Source organism: Mus caroli, unplaced genomic scaffold, assembly GCF_978045245.1.
Source record: "Mus caroli unplaced genomic scaffold, Mus_caroli_1 scaffold_13, whole genome shotgun sequence".
Taxonomy (NCBI): domain Eukaryota; kingdom Metazoa; phylum Chordata; class Mammalia; order Rodentia; family Muridae; genus Mus; species Mus caroli.
In genome coordinates this window covers 59,991,679-60,015,112 of record NW_028227268.1, presented here as the reverse complement: position 1 = coordinate 60,015,112, position 23,434 = coordinate 59,991,679, and the positions used below count along the sequence as shown (strand labels likewise).

The 23,434-nt window shown below is 43.3% G+C and overlaps 1 protein-coding gene across 3 annotated transcripts in view; it reads left to right on the top strand.

Annotated features, from left to right (window-relative positions):
• The first annotated feature begins 1,060 nt into the window (after window positions 1-1,060).
• Window positions 1,061-23,434, top strand: part of Tekt3 (tektin 3) — a 36,769-nt gene continuing 14,395 nt past the window's right edge. The window contains exons 1-5 of one of the 3 annotated variants that reach the window (XM_085829925.1): window positions 1,061-1,210; window positions 6,889-6,949; window positions 9,362-9,969; window positions 12,826-12,909; window positions 20,308-20,378. In XM_085829925.1, coding sequence (XP_085686051.1) covers window positions 9,391-9,969; window positions 12,826-12,909; window positions 20,308-20,378 — 734 coding nt within the window. In that variant the 5' untranslated portion in view covers window positions 1,061-1,210; window positions 6,889-6,949; window positions 9,362-9,390. Of the gene's footprint in view, window positions 1,211-6,888; window positions 7,003-9,361; window positions 9,970-12,825; window positions 12,910-20,307; window positions 20,379-23,434 lie in introns of all 3 variants that reach the window. The other 2 variants (XM_021177308.1, XM_021177307.2) reach the window with 2 other exon arrangements.

The window sequence follows — 23,434 nt, the reverse complement described above, 5'->3', positions numbered from 1 at the left end:
GACCAGTGCTCAGTCAATATCATATTGAAGATGGTACAATACAGAGCATAAAGATGGCTCCATCTTCACTAGATCTCCATTAAATTTGGTTCAGAAATTTCCAACTCTCAGGCCCCAAGAGGTAACATATCATGTTGGCAGCAGCTTGGGGGCATCACTGAAGCCCATCCTGAGTCCCTAGAATCAAGAAAAAGAAGTTTACTACAGTTGAGAGGAAGATGGTTGCTTGGAAAGGCATCTTGAATCAGGATCAGGAGTTGCCTGTCAGGAGAGAGAACAGGAAAAAGAGAAGGCTAGCAACACAGTCCTGCGTGAGATATGCCGGCGTCTGTGTGGCTTACCCAGTCATGCATCCAGACTAAGCATGGGACCGTCAGGTGGTCTCTGTAGTTACCCACCCCCGGCTTCTTGAGACAAGCATTCTGTGCTCATTGTCAGAAAGCCAAAGTCACTTAATGTGCACCCTGCTGGTACCACTCTAGCCGTCCCTGTTCACCTTCTTATGACTTCAGTTGGCACCAGCCTCTGCAATAACCAAGTTTCTAAATGGGTAAAACTGACGACCCACTCCCCTCTGCATGCCTATTGTCACATGTTAAGATCCCCTGGGAGCTGCCTCATCCTGGGAATGGCACACAAGGAACACCAAGAGTGATTAACTGGGGGCGAGGGGAGGTGCTTTCTTTCCTCTTAACAGTTACCAGTGTGAATTGTTAGGGCTGGCATAGCTAGGATGCCACCTCAAGGAGTATTAAATCCTCTAGGTCTGCATTTTAGGGATGGCTCTACCACTGGGTGTGGCTAGGCCAATGACTGCCCCAACCCCCTCACCTGGTAAAAGAAATTTTATTAGGTCTTGGAAGGATGTGACAGTGATGGACTTGTAAGTAAAACATGTGGCCAGTGTCTACAGAAATATTATTTGTGTTTACTGAAAACTTAACGGAGGGGAGATCCCAAAGGTAGCTGGTGCGTCTTGGAATGGACCGGGAGTTCCAGTGCCTCCTGGACGCTCTAGTCTCCCAACACCCGCTATCCCTGCACGGTTACTATGCTCGTGAGCGTCCATAGCAACTGCCTAGGGCAGGGCTTCCCTGCTGGTACCCAATCCGCTTCCTACTAGGGACCCTGGCTGTGGTTGAGTGGTTGATGTCAAGTGGGGCTGGGCGAGCCAGCCTCTAGGGCGGCTGAGGGTCCACAGGGAGCACAGGTGAGTGATCTAGGAAAGTCCTGGCCCCCAGGGCTGCGGGATGTCTCACCCTCGGTCCCCAGGCAGCCCGGGTCTGCTGTCTCATCCTGTGGTCCACGGAAGGGGCATCCATCCTGTTTCTCACCTGCTTTTTCAGAGTATAGCTTGTGTCTGAAACCCAATCCCTCCTCTAAGGCTGCTTTCTCGGCCTAGGCTTTCAGGTAGCTCAGGGGAGGACTTGTTTCTGAAATTCAAACCAAGGCTAGTGTCCTCTGGTACTCCCTGTCTCTGGAGACTTTCGGTTACATCTTCCTTGCGGTTTTTTGGCGGTTAAAACCAAGTCTCTCAATACTGCCCTGGTACTTACAGTGTTGTAATAAGCAAATACTTGAGAAACGAGAAACACTCTTTGCTTGGTTATTAAAAAAAGGAAGCTGTTTTATGGATAGGTAAAAAATATTTGATGAATCTGATAAAATGTTCTATTCCTTTTATAAACAAAATATTTCACACAATAATTCAGTGAATAACATCTGTATGCCAAGTCACCCTGTCCACCCCTTAAACGGTTACAAGGACAACCGTGGCCTGCTTTGTGGCCCTCTTTTCCCAGGGCGCTCACCTACCAGAATTTAGTATATCCTTATATTCTGCATATTTCACACTTTTATCATGATATATCTAATCCAGATGCCAACACAGGTGCTGCTTTAAGTGTATGCAATGATATGTAACAGACAATCTGCATCAAATGTGTTATGAATATACCTCACGTCACCTATACAGCTGCTCTTTTAGTTTGCTCCCTGTAAAATACTGGAGAGTAATTCTTGGGCATTCTAATTGTTTCTGTATATGGGTGTCTCTGGGCATACAGGTCTGACAGTAAAAGTAGCTAGGGGTTTTCTTTCCCTTGCCCTGGGGAAGAATTCATTTGCATTTGTTTGTTTGTTTAAAGATAATTATGTCTCTCCATGTTCTTATTTAACCTTAAAGCTGCAGTGTTTCATGTTGAAATTCAAGTCATTGCTTCTAATTTTGGTGTTTGTTTAAAAGACAAAATGTTTATATGATATGAAGAGAAACTCTAGCTAAGTGTGGTATTTATTAACATGTATCTCTGGTCCCATCTGACCCTGGGTTAGCTACTGGAACCAGTGGACCTGGTTCTAGTCCTGTGGGTCTGTCTATAAAGCCGTCAAGCCTGTTGCCTGCCACTGATCTGAGGCGGGGCGTGGAGCGAGGTAATACAGTTTCTGAACTTGTGTCTTCTAGGGATGTTCTATAAAGGTTTTTGCTATTTTAAATATTTATGATCCTAAAGTCTTGACTAAAATATGCTGAGAAAATACATCCATTCAAGTCCAGCTCATCTTCTGAATTGTAAATGGATCTTTCCAGTATTTGTATTCTTGGTGGGGTCCATTGTATCTTTAGCAAATCAATATTTATAGTTGAGTACTATAGCACTTTCAGTATGTTAATACCTGTTGATCACACATTAAATGAATAAAGCCCAACACTGTTTGACTTTGTAGCACATCTCCTTTCTATTGTTAGTAACAAAATATAATATTTTTATTTATGTTTACTTATTGGAACCCTGGCTGGCCTGAAACTTGCTATGTATACCAGGCTGGTCTCAAAACTCATAGGAATCCACCTGCCTCAGCCTTCTAAGTACTGGAATTTAAAAGCATGCACATCACATCTGTCTCCGAATGTCATTTAAAAAGCAATAAAAACCATGGTCTGGTCTAGGGCATGATCCCCATGCCTACTTCCATCTGTCTTCCCAAAGACCTTATTGAATTTCCATGCAGATAGAAGATGAATACAGTGTTAGCAAGTTTAGCAAGTGTTGCTCACACTTGCTTGGAGGGTGCCTGAGTTAAAATTTGGAGACCTAACACTGCAAAAGACACAATTGGCCAAGTGATCCAGAGTCTTTGTCAAGTGAGGTATGCATCAGAGGGTGGCATCAGAGGGTAGCTTGCAGGAGTCAGTTCTCTCTCCACTGTGTGGGTTCCTGGACCTGAATTCACTCCTTGGGGTTGGTTGTAGGTACCTTTATTCTCTGAACTGTCTGTTGGGCCTGAGCTGTCCACTGTCAGCATAAAGTTGGGAGTACTGTTGCCTTATTAGCCTTCTCACTGTTACAGTGGGTGGCAATTCTCCTCTTTCCTTCCTAACTTGCCTTCTCTTTCTTTTGGTAAGTCTGGCCAATTTGCTCATTTTATTGACAGTTTTATTGGTTTGCTTTTTCCATGGATCCTTTTTCTGTTTCGTGGATGTTTCTCTTTGCTTTCTCTCCCCTCTGCTTTGGGTTTATTTTGATTTTTACTTAGATTAAAACACACACCATCAGTGGGACACACCTTTAATCTCAGTCTGGTCTACAGAGTTAGTTCCAGAACAGCCAGGACTACACAGAGAAACCTGTCCTAAAAACAAACAAACAAACCACAAAAAGTAACAAAACAAAACAACCCCCTAAACAAACAAACCACCATAGATCATGGATTTGAGCTCACCACTCTCTAATATGAATGAAGACGTACCTTTCGTCCTCGTAGCAACTTTTGCTGCGTTTCATTAATTCACATAAGTTGTGTTTTGTTTTCATCCAGTTAAAGATCGTTTCCAGTCTCCCATGCTATTTCCACATTGATTCATGAGCTTTTAAGAATTGTATTGTTTAATTCCCTATAACTTGAGGAATTTCTAACTGTCCCTTATCAACCTATAACTTAATTTTGACATATTCAGGAAACATGTGTAACTTGTATCGATTCAGTAGTTTAAGATACCTTAGGTCCAGTTAGTGTAGGTTACTTAAATGAGTATTAACCAGTATATCTTTTCTATGACTTGCTGACAGAAGAAGACTGGATATCCAACTGCAATGGTGGACTTGCCTATGCCTTATTTTAATCCTGTCAATCTTTGTGTTATGTGTTTATGTCAATGACTACAATAGACTTTCAACATCTCTTAAAATGTTGTTTTATTTTTTATTATTGCATGTGTATGATATGTGTGTGAGTGCTGGTGTGTGTGTGTGGTGGTCAGAAGACAAGCCCTAGAGTTGGCTCTCTCCTTTCAACCTTTCCAGAGATGTGCCTCAGGTCTTCCGGCTTGGGCAGCAGAGCACACTACCCACTGAGCCATCTTTCCCTGTTGTCTCTCTTTGAGTGACCCTTCCACTCGTTTTTATCTCTGATCTTGTTCCAAGGTTTACTTAGCTTGATGTTAATATAGTAAATTAAAAATTTATTACTATTTACACGTTGCATGCTTTCCTATACTTTCATTTTAAAATTTCCTGCTTTATATTTAAAATGCTTTTTCTAGATAATATACATTTAGTATTCAATCTATGTGGAGGCTATTTAATATAAATCATTTATAATAAGATTGGATTTCTGTCTGTCATCCTGATATTTTGCTCCTCTTCTTATTTTCTCTTCCTCATAAATGTTTTTGCCTTCTCTTCCTCCCAGCTCCTCTTCCCCCTCCCTCCTTTTCCCTTCCCCCACCTTTCTGCCTTCCCCATTCCCTCCTCCTCCTCTTCTCCTCTACCTCTTCCACCTTCCCTTCATCCTCTTTCTCTTCCTTCCTTTTTGACTTATTAGCTAAAACTATTATTATTATTATTATTATTATTATTATTATAAGAGATTGTTTCAGGGCATCCATTTAAAAATGTTTTGGAGTTCGGGCTGAACTTTTTTTTTTTTTTTTACAAAGTTTCAGCACCTATAGCCTCAGACATGCGGATGTGCACACCACTCACGTGAAGCAAAATAAAATGTATTGACTAGAGTGTTGCTGTCTTATAATAGTAGTAACGTTTCTTCCATCCCTGGCTCGGTGTCTTTATCCACTCTGCTGTAAAGCCACATATGACATCACTTCTGGAATCTCCATGGACACTTGTGAGATTATGAGGATTAAAGGTGACTGGACCTGAGCGATTGCTACAGAAATGGTGCTGATGTTTTCACGGTCGGAAAACTCTTAGGCACACCCACTGGTCCTTTATTACCTTTTGAGGATGCCAGTTCTGCATATTGTATGCACTGCATATCTCAATATAGCACAAGCTATATTTATTTAAAGTCTGTCATTCACCTCAACCATTCAACCCTTAAATGTATACTTCCATCCAAACCTTCTATCTGTGCTCTCACTGTCATATAGTGGCTTCTATTTGATAAATTATACAATACTTTGTTACTTCAAGTAACTATCTTTTAAAGATACTTGGAAGCGAGAAAGGGTTTTAATGACGCTAACACGCATCCTTGCCATTTCTGACATGCCACATTCTCTTGTTGGATCCAAGACTCCATCTGGGATTCTTCCCTTTGCCTGAAGAACTTCCTGTGCAAGCCTGCTGCTGCTGGATCCTTTTGTTTGAAAAAAATCTTTTATATGGTTTTACTTTTTTTGAGGGCTGTATTGGTTAGGTTTAGTTTGTTGACACAAAGCTCAGGACATCTGGGAAGAGGGAATCTTGAGAGAACACCATCAAATTGGCCTGTGGGCAAGTCTGTGGGGCATTTTCTTGATTAATGATTGATGTGATCTGGACCCACCTACTGTGGGCAGGCTCAGCCTTTGAGTTGAATTAGAAAGCAAGCTGAGTGAGTGATGAGGAGCAGGCCAGGAAGCAGCATCCCCTGTGGTTCCTGCTTCTGCTCCTGCTCAAGTTCCTGCCCCCAACCTCCCTCAGTCACAGACTGTGGTCAGGATGGATCAGCTCGTTCTCCCTCAGTCACCTGTGGTGGTGGAGGTGTTATCACAGCAACAGAAAGCCAACTAGAGGGAAAGACCTTTCACTTGCTAGAGAATGTCTGCCTTAGGCTGTCTTCGGGTCTCTCTAAAGACTCTGTCAAGGGCTGGCATGTAGCTCAGTTGGTAGAACGCTTGCCTCGCAGGTGTAAGACTATGGGTTTGGTGCCAGGCACCACAAAACAAACACGGGAAAACTGCCATCCTGCTTGAGTAGTTTCTGACAATCCCAGGCTCCTTCCTACACTCATTCTTTCTTCTCGCTGTGCTGTTTTGCTGTTTTTTCTCTTGGTTCCTCAGCTTTTCCTTTAGGCTTGGCTTTCAGAAATGTGATTTGGATAAGCCCTGGGTGTGTGTGTGTGTGTGTGTGTGTGTGTGTGTGTCTGTGTATTTGTGTGTCTCTGTTTACCTTTTTACAGTTTGTGGAATTTCTACACTTTTATAATAATCTAAAGACTACAATAACTTCCATCACATGTGGAAGGTATTCAGTTATTTCTTCGCTTTGGTCCCTCTCCTCATGACATCACAAAGGCACAATTCCTGTGCTGTTATACTGCTGCTTCGTCTTTCTCTTTAAATACCCAAAACAAAACCAAAAATCCCTGTTTCCTGTTCACCAGAATTTAGTATACCAGTATCTGTTTCTCCAGTGTCCAATCTGCTGCCCACGCCAATTAATGGGTTAAGTAGACATTGTGTGCATTTGCCCTGCCTATTTTCCATTGGCTCCTCCCACAGTTGTTCTCCTCCCATCATTCCTTCCATTTCCAGACTTGCTTCTACAGACTGATTCTCTTTAATTATGGCCGTATTTTTGTCTGTAAGTATGTATGTAGTTTTTTTTTGACAGGTTGCTGGACACAGCGATGTGACCTGGTTGAGTGTTTTGATGTTCTCAGGAAACCAAGTCACTTGTTGGCCAATCTGATCATCCTGAGACCTGTGTCCAGCTTTGCTTAAGTGAGCCTCCAGAATGTTCTTCTCATCTTGGCGTTACTAAGGAAAATTACCAGGCAAGAGCTAATTAAGGGAGGGAAGGTGAATTTTGGCTCATGATTTCAAGAGGGTTGGTTGGGCCCATGTGCAAGATGATCAGGGAAGAGTATAAATGCAGAAGGGCATAAATGTTGCCCACGGCCAACAAGCAAACAGAGAGCCAGCCAAGCAGCCAGAGGTGATGCACCCTCAAGAACTTGCCCCTAGTGACTTACTTCCCCCGGCTAGAACCTGCTTCCTTGATGTTTCTGCAACCTCCTAAAGTAACACCACCAGCTGGGGACCAGGAGCAAACCTGACCTCATGGCTGAGATTTCATGTTCAATCCTTAGTAACCGTTCTCAAGTCAGGGACTTCAAATGTGTGACCGCTCTGACTTCTTTGCTGACTGTCTCCTGGAAACATCATAGATTCTAAACTTGCTCAGTATGCATCTCTACCTTCTTGGCTTGAGAGATAGTTCATCCAATAACTTTGCAAAGCTTGGCAAAGTTTGAGGAGGGTCCCTTGATACATATACAGGTTATGTCCAGTCAGAGACTCACATGCATCCCCTGTGTAGCTCTCTAAGCTGTGTTTGTGTAGCTTGTTGTTTGCTTGAATTTTGCTCACAACTTCTAGCTGTTGAAGCCCCTCCAGAGTCTGCTTGCTCTATCAATACAGAGTCTGCCATGCTCTTGTCCATTTCATGTGTTTCCCCCACAGTGATCTGGAAATGGCCCCCAAACACAATTGCTCAACAATAAGAAGGCTCATTATTCACTTCCTTTTTTTTCAGGGATCAATCCTGTGTTGCCTGTAGCCCAGTGTGTGAGAGAAGCTGTCTCATATGTTGGATCCAGGCTTTTAGATGTACAGTGTTGGCTAGTTTACCATGGATGTAGGTGGAAATCCTGTTTAAGTTTTAAAACATTTTTTTAGGCCATGAGACCTTCAGGATTCTTAACCAACAGGAGACCCAAATACACTATAGAGCAGTGGAGAACTTTGGTAAATTATTATCAAGAGATGACTTTCATTCCCTCTTCCTGGGTGGCCTTAAAGGATGGATGGCCAGAGCTCCAGGTTTGGTTATAACATAATTCTTGTGGAACTCATCCCCAGACCTGAGTTCTAAGTTCTGTCCATTAGTCCAGATCCTCAGCCATCCCTTCCCTAAAACAAAACTCTGGCTGCTTTTCCATACTCGGCTTTTCCCCATTCCTCATGTCTCATATTGTGCGTGTGTCTCATATTCCGCGGCTGTGCGTTTTCAGTTTTGACAATCCTGGATTGTGATACCTCAAGATGCCAGCATAGCAGGTGTTAGAAAAACCCACGTGACACTCTGCCCTTCAAGTACCCCAGTCAGAGTACTAACTGACCTTCTCTGGATTTGAGATCTTTTATTGTCAAACATTAAGCAAAGCTAAGGAGAAATGTTTTTACTAGAAGGTTATTTCTGGATCTGACCAGGGAGACAGGTTGGAAGCAAGACAGACTTAAGGTCCCCAACACCTCAAGTTGTTTTGAACTCACTTTGAAGAAAAGCAATATTTAAAGTTTCAAACTGAAGTGAAGAGATGCCAGTATAGAGTGACTAGGAGGAAAAGGAAAGGGGTTTAGCCCACAGTGAGGGAGCGAGTGTTACTTGGGCCACTCTGGCACGGGAAGCTATTTTATGAATGGATTTTAATTTGAACACAGTTCTACAAATCAGTTATCCTGTGGTTCTGGTCAGAGGGTATTGTTACGTAGCTATTTGATCAGTGAGGAACTTATTTCTTCTTATCTGAATAGTGCATCAAGTTGAATATGACTTGATTCTCTCCCTCTTAATAACAGGTCTGTAGCCATAAGTTCCCCAACAGAATTATATTGCAAAACCTATGTCACAGTCTGAAGTGTCCTGGTCTCCCTAGGAGGCCCCATGAATGTATTCAACTAAAAATAAAAAGCTGCATGTTCTAGAATGAGATGAACTGCAGTTGGGATAATGTGAGGCCACACGCGTGTGTTTGCACACAACAGGATCAGTCTTTTAGAGCATTTGAATGTCAAAAATTCAAGTGACTAATATAAAAACACACTACCTTCATACATTTTAGAGGCTTGGGGATGGAGACTTTAAAATTATCACCAGAAAGTACTGTTAACGAATGAGAAGAGATATATAATGAGCCTGGGAACACTGAAGCTGGAACTGTGTCAGATGAAACCTTTTATCAGTATGTTATATAAGATTAATTTATTTGCTATTTCCTTCCTTCCTTCCTTCCTTCCTTCCTTCCTTCCTTCCTTCCTTCCTTCCTTCCTTCCTTCCTTCCTTCTCCCCTCCCTCCCTCCCTCCCCCCTCCCCTCCTCCCTCCCTCCCTTCTTTCCGTCCCTCTTTTGCAGGAGAGATTTATAAATTGTGTTTGAGCACCATGGAACTTTTAGGTTCTACTTTGACGGCTACATATGCCCACCCTCCACCTGCATCGACCAGCTTTCTACCAGCCATTGGTACCATAACATCGAGCTATCGGGACCGCTTTCCCCATCGCAATCTGACACACAGCTTGAGCCTTCCATGGAGACCGAACACCTACTACAAAACGGCCTACAACTACCCAACCTTGGCCCCGTACTCCTCGAGGTCCCAGAGAGTGTGTGAGAGCACCATGCTCCCTTTCGTGTCCAATAGGACCACCTTCTTCACGAGGTACACCCCTGACGACTGGTACCGCTCCAATCTAGTCAGCTTCCAGGAGTCCAATTCCTCACGGCACAACTCAGAGAGACTCAGAGTGGATACATCTCGGCTCATTCAAGACAAATACCAGCAGATCCGGAAGACCCAGGCTCACTCTACCCAAAACCTGGGGGAACGAGTCAATGACATAGCGTTTTGGAAATCTGAAATCACGCATGAGTTGGATGAAATGATTGGAGAGACAAATGCACTGACCGATATTAAGAGAAGGCTGGAGAGGGGTTTGATAGAGACTGAAGCCCCTCTGCAGGTGAGGATGAGGGTCAGAGTAGAAGGCACTGCAGCCCAGTGGTTATAGCTATCTCCAACAAAGTACATTTCTGCTGCCCATAGAAACACCACTCATCATCAGTAAATTTGTAAATGGGATAGAGAGGTAATGGCTAACCATTGCCATTTTACACATATCACACATAGTGAGTTTCTGAGCGAATTCTGAAAGCGAAGCAGACTAACACGGTTATGCTACCCACTGTTTTCAGCCAAATGTGCTCTCTTCTTGGCTGTTGAAAGACTGGTCCGATCTCTGCAGGTTCTAGATTAAGATGAAAATGTAAGAAAACGGTTGTTTAAGAAAATTTTAATTTAACGAGAGCTGAGGAGATGGCTCAGTCGGTGACACTTTTGCCTTGCAAGTAGGAGAACCCAAATTTGATCCCTGGAACCCATATGAAAAAGCAGGGCATGGTGGTTGGTGTATGCTGGCAACCCCAATACTGGCAGGGTGGAGGCAGGAGGATCACTGGGCTCACTGGCCAGCCGGCATAATCAGTGACTTCCAGGCCAATGAGAAACTCTGTTTTAGAATGAAGGTGGTGGTATCTGAGTTAGCACAACCTTCAAGACTGACCTTGGGCCTTCACATGTGTACACACACACACACACACACACACACACACGTGCGCAATACACAGAAACCCGTACATACACACACACATATATACACATGCATACACAGAAACCTGCATACACACACACAACAAATGTACACACATACACAAACCTGAACACATATACCTACATACATATAAGCACACACAAAAATGCACACATGTATGTACACATATACCTGCATACACAAACATGCACTCATGTACACACACGTTTACATACCCACTCACACACAAACATGCACACACACACACACACACACACACACACACACAAATAAACTTTTTTAAACAAAAAAAAACCAAAAAGAAAATTTTTCAGTCTGTGTCATGAAGTAATCCCTATGTTGACATAATTTCTTTTCAGGCATAAGCGATCAAATGGGGCCCCGATAGAAATCTGTTTAGGATTCTTTTATTAAAAAGATAATTGGGTCTGAGGGTAGTAGGCCAGTTGTCATGGATAGACAGGCAGCCCTTCAGTTAATCACTGGTGTCTGATTAGGCTTTGAATGGGCTCCAGTCACCTATGACCCTTGTACCACTGGATATAGATCTTCCAAACTCATATGCACACCACTATAGAAAGAAGGCATTCCCTGTCTGAAGCTGGGAAAGGATATACATTAGTAAACTTCTCAGTGGGCACCAGGTGTCTCAATGTGGAATGCTTACAGGAGATCTCATGGTATCTAAGAGTGAGGACCAAGGGGCTGAAGGTCTAGTGATTTCAGGACTCGTCTGGGCTTCTCTACACAGTATGACTTTCTGTCCCATCCTCTCCACTAACCACAAATACAAAACTACAGACAAGTCCCAGTGTCCAGAGGAGGCGCTCACATAGGGTCATTTTGGATTAGTTCATTTAAGTTGTTACAGAATGCCCCCGGTGTCTTCCTTGGGACCTAGCTCAGAGACTGAAAATATCCTTAAAACCAGAACTATTACTTAATGTCCCCAAGACACTTGGTTGCTTTCCTCAGTCCCTTCACGATGACTGGGCTCTGATTGGTTCTAATGTGAGCTTTCTCCTGCAGTGGCTGCCTGAGTGTTCTTGTGGGTTACAATATTGACTGTCAAAATGAAGTCAAAAGGGCCTGATTATGTAGAGATAAACCTCAAAAAAAGAACGTATAAATAACCACTTAGCAGGAGGAAGCTTGTTAAATTTTAGCACAACAGTAATCACATTAGTCAGAGGGCCATTGTAGCTTACCAAACATGCAATAATGAACACTTGTGACATCTAGGGCAGAAAGCATGCACTTGGACGTGTCAGCGGTGGGACCATAGGCTGGAGGAAGAGTCCTGAAAGACAGTGTGGTGATATCCACTGAAATCATCAGAGCTCCTACAATCCACCAGTTCGTCATCTAGTAAATGTCATTTTTACTATTAAAAATTAGACATTTGCTCAGCTATGGTTCAATAACATGTCACAACATGGTTCGCATTTTGCATGTACTAAAGTTTAACATAGTCCTGTTTCATGGAAAAGGTTTTGAAGAAAGCATTTTAGCTATACAATGACTTCCTACACAGCTCATGGTTAGCGAATTATGCTGCTTTTTATTGTCATTACTAACATTCTCTGCTTCAAAGAATATTTTAAAACTCCAGTCTACCATTTCATTTGATCCTAAAAAAATAGTATAAAATTTAGAGATATTTCTGTCTCCATTTTATTAAAATCAGACAGCCAATAAAGCAGCAATGAGCCTCTGAAACATGTTTTCTGTATTTTAATTCTTAATAGGTAAAAGCATATTATTTTTATAACTAGGGAAATAAACTATTTTATAGATAGTGACTCAGATAGTTGGCTACACAAACATTTTAATATTTTGAAAGCAAACCATTTATTTCTACTTTTTCCAGTAGAAAATACTTAGAAATAATAATTATATCTCAGACTCTATTTTCATGTTATCCAACTGTTTCTCTTCAATAAACTGATGCCAAGCATTTAATTTAGTTACTCGTTGTGGGGGATTCTTTTTGTCAGCTTTCCAAACTAGGATTTTTTTTTAATTAATTTCTAATGTAGATGCCACCCTTTCAGTAAAAGCAAAGACTTCCTTCCCTGCCAGGGTCTTTCTTGTGCTAATCTCTTCCAAACTGACTTGAGAGGTCCACCTTGGGAGTTCCTGTTGACTTCCTTTAAAGTAGCCGCTGTCATTTCATAGTGACATGTTCTGTGCTCTGTGGATTTCTAGGTTTCCCGAGAGTGTCTCTTTCACCGAGAGAAGAGAATGGGAATCGATCTTGTTCACGATGAAGCTGAGAAAGAACTACTGGCGGTAAGTGGGGGTGGGGTGGGGTGGGGAGCGGAAATGCTTCAATACTGAGAAGCCTACAGACACAAATGTGTGTTTAGATGAAGAAATCAGGGAGGTGCTGGCTAAAGCCACTCATAAGTAAATTTACAGTGTCTGGCAAAGGCTCATTTTCTTGGTTTTATAAGTAATATATATGTTGACTGAGAATTTTAAAAATACAGGAAAGAATAAAAAAATAAATAAGGTGTTTATAGCCGCATTTGGATGCAAGTCAGCATCTGTAGATTTTGGAGTACTTCAGTCATTCTGTCAAACATGTTTAGATAATCCTGTCCCTTTCACGCAATAATGACATAAATGTGTCTCCCAGATTGCACTCCAACTATATCTGTCAATGTGAAAACACCTGCATCCATTTAAAATGACACCAAAGCCACTTTCCTGTCATTGCAGATACCTGTAGGACACAACTTTGATTAGACAATTCACAGGATCTGGTCCCTGTAGCTCCATGCCACCACGGTGTCAAAACCATCACTGCAGAGCCCAGTGCACGCTCCCGGCTCCTTCTCCCCACTTCTCTTGAGGACTAGTAACTGGGATGTCAAAGGGCATGCACATCTGGGGAAGCTTTGGTCCATGGCCAAGCAGCCACCCCAGAACTGATGTGTCCAAGCTGCTCTGTGGAATCTCCCAGGCTCACTCACACTTTCCACCTCTTAAATCTTTGTTACTCCCGAGTTCTCTGGCTCTCTGTGCTACCTACACTAACATCTCTCTCTCTCAGTTGGTTGAGGTTTCAGCCTCCGTGTGCTTGAGGATACTGCCAGTCTTTCTTTGTCTAAGACATTACCTCAAGCACTGGTTCTTCACCTTAAGAGTTCTGCCAAACAGTTTTAAAAACTTTGATTAGCATGTACTACTACTACTAAGGATCAAGTATGTCCTTGTCAACTGCTTGTCCTTCCTCCCAGATCACTTCCTAGCCTGTCCTACCCTGTCACCTTCCTCTTCCTCCCGGTGGTAGAGTACCCTTGGCTGCAGCCATTATCTCCTTAAACCCTCCATCAGCGTCAGCTCTTTATCTGAAAACAAACAGCAAACAATCCACCTCAGAGCCCTACACTGTGACATATGAAATGGATGGAAGACTTAAGGATCAAGGTTAGAAATGATCAAATACTTAGGAAAAGTATGTCTAAATAACTTTGACCCGGGAGTGGGTGACAGTCTTTTAGATACAACCCTGAAAGAAAAACAAGAGCAAAAGATAAGCTACATCAACAAAACTGGAGAACTGGAACATCAAGGAAGGGAGATTATCCTCTTCACACAGCATATACCTGATATGAACTTCTATCTAGCCTATATAAGTAATAATTAAGAGTTTTAGAGAAAAACAATTCAATTTCTAAAAATGGTTGAACTGACACATCAGTTCACCAAAGAGGAGAAGCCAAAACCAGTAATGGCCTAAAACTGCGAATCACCATTAATCACCAAGAAGACAGAAATCACCTTCATAGTGAGACTCAACCTTGGCACCCACAGGATGGTCATTTCTATACAGAAAAATAAGAGCTGAGACGGTGGAGGCATTAAAATCCATGCACATTGCTGGTGGGAATGGAAAATGATGACTCTGACTTAGAAAAGGATCATTTGGAGTTACAAAGTAATCCAGCGACTCTGCTTCACAGTATCGACCGGAGAAGAAAGGAAAGTGTGTGCCAAGGGGAAAAGCTTGCAGGGGAAAGAGCATGGGAACAGCATGTAGAAGGGCCACAAAGTGAAAATGCCCTAATGGATATCACACAGAAGAGAATTATTTAGCAACCCATTGTAGATTAGTGGGTTCCTGGAAGGAGGCGGGGGCGGGGGGGAAGGAGGCTAGAGTTTGGGGGTGACTGCCAGGAGTTTCCGTTTTGAATCCAGGTGATGAAAGTGCCCTGAGTTTGGTTTTGGTGATGGGTGTACTAACAAACACTGGCTGTAGACTTCGAGTCGGTGAGTGATGTTGTCTGACCCCGCAGATCTATCCTTGAGAACCAAGAAACACTGAATCTGAGGTTGATATTTTCCAGCTCAATAGCAGAGGTCATCTTATCCTAAAGTTAAACCCGCAACTAGAATACTAGCTCATAAATTGGTCATTCCCAGTTAATTCAAGTAGTGAATATGTTCTGTTATTCAAATATGTTCTGTTATTCAATATAGTGAACACAAACACACACATGTACACACACGGACACGCACATGCACATACTTAGTCTTTTGGCTATTATATACAAGAAGTAATATAGACTGAACATCCTCACCCCCAAATCCAAAACCTAAAATGTTCCCAAATCAAACACTTTGAGCGTGAAGATGACACCGAAAGCAGGGAATTGCACAACAGACCTCAGGTTAAATTAAACACGTAAAATCGCCTGTGTGTTTAAAGTGTATCTGAGACATAAATGAATTCTGAGTGAAGACTTCCATTCCCAAGATAATTTTATCATAACTATGCAAATATTCAAAATTCAGGAGAAAAAATCTGATCTGAAATGTTCCTGACCCAAAGTATTCCAGAGGAGGAATGCTTGCTGTGTTCAACAGTCTCTTACAGAACAGCATTTCTTATAGAAGTTTCTCTTGGGGGAGCTGTCATGATGTTATCTGCCCATGTCTCTGTCATCATGGTGTCTCTTTGAACTCTGAAGCCACGTGAGTCTGCAGAGGCATTTCACACCCAGTCAGCCAGCTTAGGCTATGCTCTGAGATTCAAGCTTGGCTTGCTCCTCAGAGCTAAGCTGAGCCTCTCAGAGCGCTCTCAGTGACCAGTTTCTCTCCTCCTCCTATGTTGTAGAAGCAGAAACACTCAAGACTTCTAGGAAATTGGGAATGTGTGACAATGAGCTCTGGAAACAGATCCATTTCGGCACAACGCAGCCTGAGAGGGCTCTGGTTTGAGAAGGGATTGAATAGTCTCACCACAGAATGAATGCCTGGGTAGGGTTCAAACATCCATACTAAGTTATACACTCCTTGCCTAGGTTTCTACGTTCAAACTGCGGGCCCAAAGGTTTCCAACAATCAGCCATGTCAGAGGAAGACAGCTATTTGCTAGTCATCTTTGATGGATACAGGAGCAAATATTGAAATTTCAAACTGATCACAAGCGTTATGTTAGGAACGAAGAGCCTGCTCTTGTAGATGAGACTTTTTTTCATGACCTTGGTCCAATTGGAACTGCAATTTGATTTTAGGAGTTGGGTTGCAGCAGATTGTTCAGCTGTGGTAATTTAGCTATGCTCCTCGAACCTCAAGGAAGACAGTTAAGTGTCTACACAGAACCATACAAATAGCTTCAACCTTCTGGGAACAGGGTCTGGATTCATAAGGATACTCAGGAAATGATTTTAAATCCACGACTCAGGCTATAGCTTAAGGCCAGCCCTTACTCATACCTGTAGTCGGACATCAATGTTCTCGGGTTGCTGACCATCTTACTCCACTGGAACAGAGCCCACAACTCACATGAGTATAAGTTTGAATATGAGGGAAACAACCTCTTGTGTGAGTTTACCTGAGGAGAAGTGAATGAGTGTCACAGAAAGGAAAGTGATGAAAACCAAAGAAAACAGTCTACCTAACTGTGGCTTAGAGAGCCAGTGAGACTGTTGGGAGAGGATGGCTCAAAGGCAACTATGTTGCTGGAAAGCCCGCCCACTGTGGGTGACTGACACACCAAAACTACACCCCCTGGATCTTCCTGCACAGCTCGAGGGCAGCTTGGCCAAAGGTGGGATCTGTTCTTCCTCAGCAATCTTTCTACAGAGGCTTAGCAAATCGACTAACTTTCAGAACCCTGAAGCCTTGTAAGTTTTGTTTACTTCCTGGGTTTTATGGGCTTCTTCACTTGTGGGTTGCAATCCCTTCTGGGGTTATGTAACAGAAAGCATGGGGAGGTCCTAAAAATTTGACAAGAGTGGAAGGGTTCTAAATGTTCAAAATGCAAAATTAGTTCAAAGTTCAACTTGCAGTGACTATGGGGTCTTGTGAAGTACTCATCCAAGCTGCGCCATGTGATGTCATTGCGGCCTTGGTTCTGAACACACACTGTGTACACTTGGCACTGTGCACGCTACGCACATAGGCAGCGCCACACGGATGCTGCCTGAAACACAGCTCAGACTCATGACTACTGTAGGTTATAAATTGCAATGTTTTTCTCCACATAATTTTCAGCTCAATTACAGGTTCAATTACAGAAACCAGACTTAAATTTTATTTTCCTACCACCAGCCCTTCAGGATGTAAGTAGAATTATGTTTATCTTTTTGATTTTTTTATCACAAAGTGTTCGATAATATTAATTTTAATACCTTTAGACTTAAGATCATATAGGCAAAAGAGGATATTTATTTAATTACTTTGGGGGGGCAGAGTTTCTATATTTAGCCTTGGATATCTTGGAAACCCACTCTGTAGACCAAGTTGGCCTTGAACTCACAGAGATCCAACTGCCTCTGCCTCCCAGGTGCTGGGATTAAAGGTGTGCGTCACCACCGCTTAGAGAAGCCCAGGAAAGTGTTGTCCTGATGATTCCTTCATAACTTCGGTCACAGTTAAAGTGTGAGGCAGTGCGGTTTCACTCAGGGTGATAGAAAAGGCTGCAGAGTCTCTACTCTGACATCCTCCCTTCTGCAACACTGCCCTAAGAATCCAGTTCCTGAGAGGTGGGTGGCAGCAGGAGACTGTGAAGGCTTCATCTGCTCAAATAGGAGCCCTAATCCAAGGTTCCTCAACCACGGAGACAAAGTTCCTGTTTGGCTTTCACCCCAAAGTTCTGCTAGTGAAACCACAGAGTCATGGACTACACTGACATCCTGGGACTCTCTGGGAAGTCAGCCCATAGCAGCTCTTATTCCTCTCCAGGTTCAAAATCATCGCCCTCTTCCCGGCTCCTGCAGGTGCGCCTGTGCGCTGCAGGTAGTTGCAGTCATGGGCTCAATGGACCCAGACCGCCTTGACAGCTCCTGCCTTCTGCATCTGCCTCCTGCAAGTCCTTACCTCCAGGCAGGGGAGAGGATGGCTTGCACCACACATAGTTCCACTGCCGGGATGAGTGCAGATTGACAGGTCAGGAAACACTGGGCAGCTCTACAGGTCCCAATATAGTCTTTTCTTGTTTGTGGGAATTCCTGTGCCTTCAACCATCTGCTTGCTGTTCGTCATCTGACTTTGAATTCACAAACAAAAACTATTGTTTAAGGATTAAAAAATATTAAAGTTTTATTAAATGCATTTTCCCCCACTGGAAATCCCAGGAGTTTCCACTATGTCCATTTTATGTGAAAACAGCCACAGCACATATTGTAAAGTGTTCTAATGATGTTTTCTAGGCAGGACTCCAGGCATCCTTTGATCTCTCTCTCTCTCTCTCTCTCTCTCTCTCTCTCTCTCTCTCCCTTCCTCCCTCTCCCTTCTCCACTGCCTCTCTTCTCTATGTCATTGACACAGATGAACATTAAACAATACAAAGTTCTAAGACTCTCTTAGTATCCCATGATATTTATAAGAACAGGCGGAACTTTGGTACACCATGGAAACTGCGAAAATGCTCGTTGATTCCACGGATCCTGAGCCTCTAAGAATCAGACAGCAGGGTTAACATTTTAGGCATACTCAGTATTGTCTAAACATGTATGTGGCATGTTCGTATGTGTATGGGCATGCCTATGGATGTGTATGCCTATGAAGGCCAGAGGACGACGTCAGCTGTCATTCTCAGGAGTGCTGCTTCTTTCTCTCCAGGCAGGGCCTCTCATTGGCCCAGAGCTCACCAATGAGGTTAGACTGGCTGGCCAGCCAGCTTCAAGGATCTGTCGGTCGGTCTCAGCCTCCCCAGGCCATCATGTCTAGGAAGCCAACCCAGGTCCTTGTCCTTGCAAGAGAACTGCTTTGCCATCTGAGCTCCCCATCCCCCAGAAGCCCCTGAGTCAATACATTTAAGTTAAACAATAAAGGAAGAAGACAACAGGCAGATGCTCATGGTAGTACAGTGAAGAAAGTATCAACAAAGTATCAAATCAACAAAGAAAACAAAAAATTATTTGATTGATTTTAGCATCATAGAAACTATTAATGTCAATATACTTAATACCACGCACAAAGTTACATTGCACCCAATGGGAAAGAACCGATTTTCTTTTAAGGTAAGGGGGTCTCCTACTCTGTGACCCAGGCTAACCTTAGACTTAAACTCCTCAGCATCTCAGCCTTTCTTGTCTTCTTCCTAAGACTACAGGCTCTTACCACCACATGTGGCTAAGGATTGCATTTTGAGTATGTTAAGAACATCAAATATATCCTGATATTAGCCTTCAAATGCAGGCAGGTTGGCTGCTGTCTTGGGGCATGCTCTGTCACTTTGGTGAGAGTTGCAGGATAGATGACTACACAGCGTGCCCAAGGAAGGCAGACTTATTCATTATTGTAGACAAATTCAGCTTTCTGGAAGGGAAATTAGCTTTAATTGCTAAACCTAGAAAACAAACATGACCCTTGGCAGCGTCGATCTGTTTACTCTGATTGTTAGCAACAGCATTCTTTACTATTATGGGGAAGCATCCAAGTTCAAAAGGCCACAAAGCAGAATATTAAGGATGATCCCTTTTCACTTTAGAAAGCAATAAAAAAATTTTTATACACACTTATAAAAATACCTGAAAGGTGTTCTTTGAGTTGTTTTAATGTTAATATTAATTTCAGAGAGAAGTGAATATTTACATGCTATGAAATACCACGTATATCCTTGTAGCCTCAAGATGACACACATTTGGTCAAGTGAGTGGCATGGCTAACACAGCTATTGCTTCAAGTGTAGGGACAGGGCCACAGGGCACAGCATGACATCAGGTGGTTGACCTCCAAGGTGGAAGGTCAATTTCCATGTTTGAAACACAGAGCTGAACCTGCTAGCATTGTGTATATAGCTACAATGGCCTGGCTCCCAACCTTCACTGGCTTCCTGTGCCTTTGAAGGAAAGCTGTTATGAGAAAAGGCGTCATAAGCTCAATATAGCACATCACCAGAGTTTTAGGACTCTTGTTGTCGTCGTTGTTTTGTTTTACCTACAGATAAATATGAGGTAGAAATGAAACACTAAAATTTTACCCCTGTTCCCCATATGATGGTCCAGCTTGGTCCATACGATGGCTTCCTTATAGTCCTACAAGTAAAGATTGATTTGTATTATCATGGGGGCATGCAGGTAAATAAATAGATGTAAAATTGTTTTAGTGCTTAACGTCACAGATTTTTCAACAAATAAAAACTTCCTTTGTTGACAGGTTTGAACACTGCTGACTTTCAATGCTATGCTCAGTGAAGACATTAACGTGTGGTTTTGTTTTTCTATTGAGTAGGAAGTTGATACCATTCTGTGTTGTCAAGAAAGAATGAGGCAACATCTGGATAAGGCGAATGCCCAACTCGCGTAAGCATTTCTTCCCTATCCAGCATTAAAGCCCAGCACTGAACTGTGCTTCTGCTTCCTGTGCACATTTCTGTTAGAGCTTCATCTGAATACACACTCGTGTGTGTGGGCACACACACACACACACACAGGCACACATGGACACATACCCATGCACGGACCTGCACATACATGGGCATACACATACACAAGCACATACAAAGGCACGCGCGCACACACAGGGACACCTCAACAATTTTTGCTTAGAAATTAGGATGAGTGCTTGGAATTTTGTCTTTGAGTTTTATTTAAAGATTAATTTGGGGATGGTGTGGGAAGGATGGCTAATGTCTCCCTTAACTCGAGTCTTTCCCTTTGAGGCCTGTGTTCATTCCTAGCAGTGGGCAGACACTAGGCTATCTCCCCTTTGTTCTTATACTTCCTTAAAGACCCACCTGTCCTGATTACATCATCATCCGCTATACCACACAGTGCTATTGTTAAGCACTATCCGATTTGCCACCAGAATGCGAAGCCCTCAAGGGAACAGACTCTCAGTCACCTGCTCTTTTACGGCAAGGGAGGAGGCAATGGGAAGAGAGAACAAAATCGGGAGAAGTTCTTAAGTTATGGTTACGGCTGTCAGAGTAGACAAAGTGCTGTCTAAACCTGCTGACTAACAGTCCTTGAAGGTCTGTGTTGGCTCTGGTCACAGAAAGAAGCAGTGTTCGAAATGCACCCCCTTCCCCTAAAAAAGAAACTGTGGCTACACACATACTACTGTTAGAAAAGATCACATGGGTACTGCTTGGGTAACAAATGTCATTACCTGCTTAGTTTGCCCAGCCTTGGCCTTGGAGTCAACAATGGGAATGTTGATGAGGTTTGAATGCTGTGGTTTTCTGGAGGTAGCATTAGGTGGACAGGAGGCTGTCTGGCAGGGTTTGGCTAGGGACAGGGTAGTTCTGATAAGAGCTCATGACTTCCTTAGGAGCTTCACTTAACACATCTCTAAGAATTTGTACTGACCTCCATTTTCTTTCATGGTCTAAAATCTGCTGTCTTTGTCCTTGACTTTTCTTGGCCAAGACTAACCATGTTGGGGTAGTTACACTTCCCTGTAAGTCTGCATTCCTAATTGTCTTCCTTGGTTAAGTCACGGGCCTCCTTGCACAAGGTCTTGACTGTGTGTGCGCACTTGCTTAGATTTTCGTTGGTTCCCTTTAAGGAGCCCGGCTTTGCTTAAATCCACAGAGGACAGAATGTTGACCTCCCCTCCCTGGGTGGCTTTCCTGTTGGACTCTCTCTTATGATTGTAAGAGAAACAGAGTTTCTCCAATCCACTTGTTTTGGATGGCCACTGCCGCACTCCCAGAATACATGTCAGATGAAAATGGAATTTCTCTGGGCACTACCATGGCATCCAAGGCTCTTGGCATCTTGGGTTGTACGACAGATGTTGGCGAGATACTACCTCACATACCTTCCCAGGTGTCCTGAGGCCATGTGAGAAAGCTATCCAGACTCCCTTCTCCTTAAAGATGTCATCCTAAGACAGGAAGCCCATGGGATGTGCTGACCCCAGATGACAAACAAGACAGACCTCCTAGTCCAGAGTTCTAGCATCATAGCCCAAAGCTGTAGGTTCAGCAGTGTCAAGGGGTGGCATCTTTTGCATGTATGTTCTTCTAGAACTCATAAAATGCAGATAGGTTCCCTAAGGCTGCCCTCATTTCTACTTTACACAAAATAGAAATAAAGCTTTAGCTGAGTGATTCCCCTGAAGGCACAGGCCACACTGAGCAGAAAAGGCTGGTATCAGTTCATCCCACCAGAAGCAATTTTTACTGAGCAATTTCTATGCCGGGCTTGCTTAAGGTTCTAGAAGATTAACAGAAGTGGTTAATCACTCAGTTGTCCTTCTTCTCACAGGCCACATGGTAATGACTCCCAACTTTCTGTCTGTAAAATAGACTCCCCCGAATTTCAGCAGCTACTTGGGGTCTCCATGTGGGTGTGGAAAGTGCACTCAGACTTAATGTGTCACCTGAACTCTTCCAGATCCTCCTCCCAACCCCAGTGTCCCCCCAACTCCAATGACAGGACTCCATCGATCCAGTGATTTGGCTGAGCTCTTGACTTTCACTCAAAATGCCCTACCTCACGGGGTGTTGTCTTGGTTCTTAAACATACCCATGGTCTAAACACTTCTCATCTCCTCTGCTCTCTCTTTGGTCCCTGCTATTATATCCTCTTCTGAGCCTCTGCTGTGGGCTTCCTGTGGGTCTCCCCAGGTCTCCAGCAGTCTGTCCTTTACACAGCAGTAGAATGTGCCAGTTCAGTGGCAGGTCAGCACTCTCTGGTTTCACTTAGAAGGAAACCTGTGCCTTTGAGACGTCTAGCCTGTGTGATACGATTGTCCTAACCCGGGGTCTCAATGTGATCTGATGAACTCTCTCCTGACCATCCTGTGTAAAAAAAAATCACAGCGCTTGCTCTGGAGTTCCTAGCCCCTGTTTCGTTACCACCTTCTTCGAGCCACACCAGTTATCTGTGCTCTATTGCTATGTGCTCACAGTAGGACAAACTCCTCAGAGCTGTGTTCGCTGTTCCTAGGGTCACACAACAGTTGTTGAGTGAACTTCTGTGCCTGAAGATCTGTTTCACCCATCACCCACACCCAGGTCTCATCCAGCTTTAGCCTCTAGGCATGCCTTATGATTCCTCCTCCTTGGCGTCCAGGGAAGACTGTATTTCTGAGATTGTCAGGCTCTCTTCTCTTCCATGGCTGGGCTGCTGGGACAGAGTACCAGGGTGAACCATGAGCCCTCTGAGCTCACTTCAAGCACTCATGGAAGTTGATTCTGACTCTTAATGTATATCTCCTGGAGAACATCCAAGATAAAGCACGACCACAAACTTAGGTCACCAATGAATCGCGGGAGCCTGTGATGTATATGTCTCATGAGGTCCTTGAGGAGAATTATATTTAAAGCCCGGGGATAAAGTGGGTGAGAATATGAAGCTGAACAGGAAGGAGGAAAGGAAGGCCCAGAAATGGACATAGGTTGCAAACC